Source organism: Natrix helvetica (genome assembly GCF_964273705.1).
Source record: "Natrix helvetica genome assembly, chromosome: 2".
In the NCBI taxonomy this organism is placed as follows: domain Eukaryota; kingdom Metazoa; phylum Chordata; class Lepidosauria; order Squamata; family Natricidae; genus Natrix; species Natrix helvetica.
Window position 1 is genome coordinate 20,208,271 of NC_138552.1, and position 7,864 is coordinate 20,216,134.

A 7,864-nucleotide genomic window follows, 5' to 3' on the forward strand; every position below is an offset into this window, starting at 1 on the left:
TTGGACATGTGATGCGACACCCAGAAAAATACGGCATCCTTCAATTAATCCTCCAGGGAAAAATTGAAGGCAAACGAAGTCCAGGCAGAAGAAGGTCATGGCTTCAAAATCTAATGGACTGGTTTGGACAAAACTCAGCAGCACTTTTTCATGCAGCGGTTGACAAAAATAGGATTGCCAACATGATCGCCAACCATGGTAGTATTCAGCAGGTTCTGACCAGTTCTGGAGAACCGGTAGCGGAATTTTTGAGTAGTTCGGAGAACTGGTAAATGCCACCTCTGACTGGCTCTGCCCCCATCTATTTTCTGCATCCTGAGTCCCAGCTGATTGGGAGAGAATGGGGACTTTGCAGTATCTTTCCCCTGCCACGCCCACCAAGCCACATCCACAGAACCGGTAGTAATAAAAAATGAATCCCACCACTGTCGCCAACGTCTGATGATGGACATGTCACAAGAAGAAAAAGAAGAAAGATAAACAAGCTGTCATTTGTAGCTGGAATGAGAAAGGATCAATGTTTGCTTCACTGGGAAGAAATAATCCCAGGTCCATTGACACAAATGGAAGAAAAATGATACATTGGAATAGTTTGGAATTAGAATAGCTTGGACGCTAGTTATGCACTTCTGGGAAGAAATTAGAGACAAGCTCTCAGGTTGGAGTCATCCCTGTCAAGTCAGAAGGGGAAACCCGATAATCCTATCATTTTTGCAGTCAAGCTTCTCCTCCCAGAGATCTTAAAGCTGTAGCCTTAGCATATTTTGGAAATAAATACTTTAAATAACTTAAGTTTGGAACGAAAATGAAATAAATTGTAATTTAAATCATTTTGAAACCTGTCTTGAAATATTCATGAAACATACAACTTTGGGTGCATTTCCCCCCCCCAAAAAAATTAATTAATTAAATGGACTTACTAATAAGTAGGTGTCTGACATAGGCTGGCAACAGACTGACTCATCCTTCCAGAGAGAAAATTGCAATCTGTATACAGTAGATAAGGCCAACTTGATACAGGAAATATCCAGTTGGTTTGGTTCAAATTTTACTGCAAAATGACTAGATTTACACTTTCTGAATGTTGCATATAGTAGTATGGTAATACTTGCAATTTCTAAATTTTGCAATGAGAATGTTTTTTTTTTAAAATAGGGGAATGTACAAACAAAAATATATTACGTTAGTGAAAAAATGTGTGTGTGTGTGTGTGTGTGTGTGTGTGTGTGTATCTCAAATAGATTAAACTTTCTTTACAGTCTTAATAAATAAATATGGAAAATAAATGAAATAAACCATAACAGAAATCGGGGAAAAAAACTGATTCAACTATCCCTATTCTAAATCTGAAATGTTTCTATGTGTCAACTACAATTTCTTGTTCATTGATACTGCCACCTGAATTCCATATCCAATGTAATGACTTATCAGTCCACAGAAATCTTTTGTAAGTTCTCTAATCATTTTTACAGTATCTATAATGGTTTTCTATGCCACCAGTGCCCTATTTGTCAATAGTTTATGAAATTGGAGATGTTTAGCTTGATCCCCTGACACAAATATTATTGCCAAGAAGCACTGAGGCCACAGAGCTAAAAACAGGACTTGCTTAACCCTGTTGAAACTGGAATAATGTGTTTCAAAGAAACATCACACACTAAAGATGGTATTGTTTCTCATTGAAGTGTGACTATCCTGTTGATTGCATCATCTATGTTCATTTGAAGAATATTGTGTTAAATCAGAACTTGGGGAAGTCAAGGAGGATATGTAAAAAAGGAGATTTTGTATGTGTGTGTGTGTGTGTATGGTCTTGTATTTGGGTCTTTTCCCTTGTAAGATTGAGATTGTCTTGGCAATGTTTCGGCGAGGTCTCACTCGCCATCTTCAGGCTGGTGTTTTCGGCTTAAAGCGTGGTCTGAGCTGCCATCTTTCTATAAATCTTGGTGGGGGAGTGTAGAGTGCTGGCTTTGTTTCAGTAAGTGGATTGATTGGCTGTGTGGTTATATCATGATTGGTAGATTGGTGCTGATTGGTGCTGGCTTTGTGTTTGTTGTTGTTTTGTGTTGTAATGGCCTGGGTGGTGGGTGGGGCTCGTTTGTTGACTAGGGCTGGTTTCCAGATGTCTGGTAGGTGGGAGATATCGTCATGTTTATTCATGTTGTGGGAGTGTTTCTCTATTTCGATGGCTTCCATAATTATTCTCTTGTTGAAGTGTTCTGTTTTTGGAGATTAATTGGTTCCTTCAAAATCAATTTCATGTCCTGTTGCTTTAAGATGCTGGAAAGGGGAGGAAGTTTTTTCTTTTTTTCTCACTGCGTTCTTGTGTTCTGCGATACCTGCATTTATTCTCCTATTAGTTTGTCCAATGTATGTGGCAGGGCAGATTTTGCAAGGTATTTCGCAGACTCCTTGGTTTTCTAGCTGGATCTTGTCTTTGGGGTTTCTTAAGATATTGGCTATTTTTTGGTCAGTGCTGAAGGCTGTCTTGATATTGTGTTTGTGGAGAATTTTGCTGATTTTATCTGTGGCATCTTTGATGTAAGGGAGGAGGGTGATGCCGTTGTTCTGTGTCTCAGTTCTTGGGGGGAGTCTCCCTTTGGATTAGGTTGGTAATTGTTTTTCTTTGGAATCTGTTGGAGATTAATACATTTATGAGAGTGTTTTATATATATATATATATATATATATATATATATATATATATATATATATATATATATATATATATATATATATATATATATATATATATATATATATATATATATATATATATATATATATATATATATATATATATATATATATATATATATATATATATATATAACAAGTTGTGGCTGATGAATCAGTTGTTAGTGGTGAAGGCCCAATTTCTAAATCTCTGAAGTTTTGAAGTCCTTTGAAAAGCTCAGTGTAAGAGCTACAGTATGTAATCCCTGAGTTTGAAAAGAATACTTCTATCTGTCCTGAAGCACATCTTCCAAACCGAGTTTAAAGCATTCCGTGGACCTCCCCAGAATTAAAAATGCACATTGCAACATATGAGAGATGTTGACATTAATCATTTGCTTCAGTTTTCTATGATTGCTTCTGAATGTCTTTATTTGCTTAGAAAGCAGCTCTTCCTACTTGAACGTATGGACATGGGCAAATTATTTAAGACGGTTAAATAATGAAAAATAAGGTTAAACCTAATATCCTCCAACTCAGCGTAAAATCAAATGTTCCACATCAGAGCCTACATTGTTCTCACCATAGGCTCAGTGGTCACCATTCACCAAACCTTTGGAGAAATCATCAAGAATCAAGCTACCATTCTCAAGGAAACTCACACAATTCCTAACTTCTCATTGCAATAAATAGAAATACAATTTCATTGTATTTATTTTGTACAATGACAATAAAGACTGTACTACTATTTCAGTCTGTTCATTTCAGCTCTGCTTCGCTCACAGAATCTACCAACATTGGCTTCTTTTAGCGTCATGTTAAGTCAGGGTTTTTTCAAATATAATTTGTTGAATAAGCCATATTGCCCTCTTTCATAGATACTGGTGGTCTATAAGGGGTTTGTACATCATTCTTTGTAAATATAATTTAAAAATACATTGAATCCACACTACGGCGTGAACCAGCAATAACTAGCAGCTCAACTTTGGGAAGAGGGTGAGGCTATTGTAATATATATTATTTATCACTATTCAGAAGTTTTAAAACTTTATTTTTGTCAGGTGTTGCTTAAAGGCATTTTGGAATGGAGCAGCATCTAAAACACAGTAATAAATATACAACTCAATAAAATAAAATGACATACTGTATGTTCAACATTTCCTCTGCTAAAATATGCTTTAGCACAATTTTTACATTCAAGATCATAATGTTGCCCCTTGTGCCACCCCCAACCTCCAATTAAATTACAAATTAAGTGAATCTGAACTCAGTCTACATTATTTTAGTAGATCCCACTTTTAACCAAAAGTCCAGGAATCATTGGTTTAAAGCTGAGCGTATACAAATCACAATGCTTTATATCTCGTAAATAATCAGTCTGAGAATAACCACTTAAAGGACTGTGAAAACACTTATTGGATTACATACAACTACCCTAAGATTATTGGAGACATGAATATTTAAATAAGATCTTCAATTAAAAGACCCCTGAGTATTATGTTATATGATTGAATTCACAAAGGTGATTTGAGGAGGTTTGGATAACCCTCTGGTTGATTTAAATGGATTTGACTGATTATTTATGAGATATAAAGAATTGTGATTTGTATAAGCTCAGTCTACATTATTGAAGTGCTTAAATGATGCTGTGACTTGAATTAAATCTCCAGGACTTCAATGAATCCACTCTGAGTAACTCCATGTCTGGAATTCACTTTATAAACATATACACACAATATAAAACCTTAGTATTTCCACCCCACCCCCCCCAAAAAAAAACCATCTTAAAACATAAGCAATATTGTTGTTTTTCTTTGATTTTCAATAATGCCACTAGATGGCACAGTTCTGAGGTTAGATTTCTCAACATTTTTCAATATTTTACACTCATTATTGTTGTTTCCCTTTTGTGTGTGTGTGTGTGTGTGTGTGTGTGTATGAGTTTTAAAAGACTGGTGAATATAGTTCTACAGTCTTGGTGAACAATCTTTAGGGAAATGGATTTATCAAAAGCAGCTTGGTGCCTTACAGATGCTCAAGATTGCAATTCCAGTATGCTATTATCCGTTCAGATGGACATGCCAGTAACTGATTTTGAATTTCAGAACATCTGGAAGGTATTGCGGAGGGGCACATGGAATATGTTGTCACTGAGTTCCTATTATTATATTTAGCATGGATACAAAAGTACTAGGGGGAGAGGCGTGTCAGCCTTTCCAAGTAAACCAGGCAGGAAATAATAAAACTAATTCTACTTTATTGTAAGGCTACATCAACAGAATTCTTCAAGTCTGAAAGTACAAAGTTTCCACCATCACTTTTAACTGATCCATTGGGGCAGATCCTTTCTACTTCTGACTTTTAAGCTGTTGGGGGCTCCTGCTTCTGTTGTCTGAGTACCCAGCACCTACCCCCTTTTCTCCAATGTCATCCCACAGTCCATTACAGGAAAAACACGTGATGTAATTATGTTCATGACATCATCATTTGTGTTTGTGTCTGGAGAGTTTATTATGAATATTCCAGTGTAATTGCCTGTACTTACTATTTGATTTACAGATGAATTTCTTGACCAGGGATGGGACCAAATTCTACTCCAAGTGAATTTTTCATTGCAGAATTTATGACAAAATAGGCAAGGTAACAGAGGTTTTCTATCCTAGCATCTTCCAGATAGTTACAGTCCATCTTCAATTATCCATAGGTCTTTTCCAAGACTCTATCATCCAAACACTAGCAAGCTATGCCGCCTATCTTAGCAACATGCATTTGCAATGTTCTATGTGTACATAAAATACGTTTAGGACAAAATGTTCAACTGTCCTGCAGATTTTTGTCTTTTATTTCTCACAATTTCTGTAATTTGATCAGAAAGTATTTTTCCAAGGAAAACTAATCAACGAAAACAAGGTTGAAGACACATTTAGTTGGTTTTTTCCTTTTCAAATTAAAGAAGCATTCTATATTTCAAAGAAATCCTAAGAACTCTACTGGTTTTAGTCTTTGGAATTATTTTTCTCCCAAAAGTATAACAGGGATTGTTAAAATGAACCCAGGAAGAAGCCTTAGGCCTTGGAAAAACTGAGACACAGATTTCTTTTTAGGGACATTTAATCAGCCTGACATGGATTAGAAATTGGCTTCAAGTAGTAAAATAACCCTGAATTCACCTGGGATTTTTTTTTTTAAAACGTTTGCTTTTAATAGCAATTAAAACAACAAATTAATCACATTAATTTCAGGAAACAATGGATTTACCTTCATCTTTGTGTCTGTTGCAGCCAAAGCTGTGGAAGACATGGATGTCAGTTAGTGGGTTTCCAGTTTGGTCCATGGTCCACGTGGTTCTTCTTTTTTTGAAATGAGGCGTGTCCTTCATTTGATGTTCAAAGCTAATGGTCAAAGAAAAGGTACTTTTTGTGCAGAAAACTTCTGTGCAGAAAACTCTTATATCCGAAAGCACATCATTTGCTTTCACAGCAGTGGTTTGCTGGGTTCTCGTAATCAAGATCCATAGAGCTGTCAAAACCTTCCACAGAATTCTGCAATATTAATACTGCTTTCTTTTCCTCCGTGCAGACTCTTCGCGAGCAACAGCAGGAGTTACGAAGTCACCCTGGCAAATGTATCTTTACTCCTGTTCGTATTTAGCCCTGCCACAAATTTTTTTGTTTCTGAAGTCCGAAGCAGTTTCTTCTGACATGAAACTGCAGGAAACCCCACGTTCTAAGACCAGAAGGAAAATCCTGTAGGAGCGTCTGCGAAAGGAAGCTGCTTTCCTGACAGTTCACACTGGAGAGGGACTTAAGAGAGGCAGGACTCTGGGAGGGGATATGTAAAGTCATCCAGATTAACATAAAGAAGGAATGCAGCCAATGGATAATGTTTCGTTTTTCTTTCATGGGATTTATTAACAGGAATCTGAGATAGCGAAGTTTCATGTTCCCTACAGATGAGTTGGAAGCAAGAGTTTTGTCCAGAAACAACTGTGCTTTTCTACTCTGAAACTTTTAGCAAATTTATGACAGCATGGGTTTCTCTAGTGTCTTCCTTGGACTTAACTGCAGCAAAATAATTTCTTAAATTGGAAAGGGATGATCTGATCAGTAATGTGCATTTATTAACTGTTGAGAGTTGAAGAATTAAGTTCTCATTAACAAAAAAAAGAGTAACTCTTTAATTCTTGTGCTGTGATGCTATCGAGACTTTTATTTCTCAAGATGTAGGGAACAAACAAAATGTTAAAAAGTTATGATATTTATCTAGTTACTTACCAGGTATATCTAAATTATATTAAAGCAACCAAAATATATATTTACAATCCCAAAGGCATGTCACAACTTTTGAGCACCCCATATGCTTGCAAATTAAAATCTGAACAATTTGACATGCCCTAAGTGTGGGTGAAGAACAGGACAAGGCTCAACCTTATTAAAATCAAGTGGCCGGGGGTTTTAAGGTTTGATTTATTTTCTGCAATTAATCCTGCATGGAGTAGAAGCCCCAGCCCCCAGCCCCATGGAGTTGGTATGCACCCTGGGTTGCCCCATAGACATTCGTCTCCTGCTCATAGAGCAGGTGTTAGGCATGGCTAGGAGATCCTTTACAGAACTCCGTCTTTGGCCAACTGGGCACATTCCTGGATTGGGAGGCCCTGCTTGTAGTTGCTCATGTCTCTTGCCTGGATTATGACATGCTGTACAATAGAGCCCCCCTCAAAGACTAATCTGAAGCTGCAGCTGCCTCTAAACCAGATAACACAGATACTGATGGACCCATTTTGAGGGCACTACTACTTTGGAAGCTGCCCTAGCTCCCAATAAACGTCCAGATGCAATTCAAGGTGTTGGCTATTACCTATGAAGTCCTTTATAGCACAGGGCCAGGTGATTAGTAGGTCATCTATGTCCAATTATTTTGGCCTGCCCTACAAGTCCTGATAGGATAGGGGTGCACCATCTTCTCTCCGTTAAATAACATAATGTGGTGAGTCTGAGGAGATACTTTTTCTGCCATTGCAACTGACATCTTGATAGCCCCAACTCTTCTGGCATTTCATATGGCACTGAAGACTTGATGTTTACCTCAGGCAGGATGTTAGGTGAACTGGTTTTCAAGGAACTTATTTACGTGTATGTGTACAACAGGGGTGGGTTCCTGCCAGTTCTAACCTCTTCTATAGAAAAGC

General features: G+C 37.2%; 1 protein-coding gene across 2 annotated transcripts in view; it reads right to left on the minus strand.

Moving 5' to 3' along the window:
* RANBP3L (RAN binding protein 3 like) overlaps window positions 1-6,261 on the minus strand; it is a 59,219-nt gene extending 52,958 nt beyond the window's left edge. For both annotated transcript variants that reach the window (XM_081944396.1, XM_081944395.1), the window contains exon 1: window positions 5,935-6,261. In XM_081944396.1, the coding sequence (XP_081800522.1) occupies window positions 5,935-6,055 (121 nt within the window). In that variant the 5' untranslated portion in view covers window positions 6,056-6,261. The remainder of the gene's footprint in view (window positions 1-5,934) is intronic.
* Between the last annotated feature and the right edge of the window lie 1,603 nt (window positions 6,262-7,864).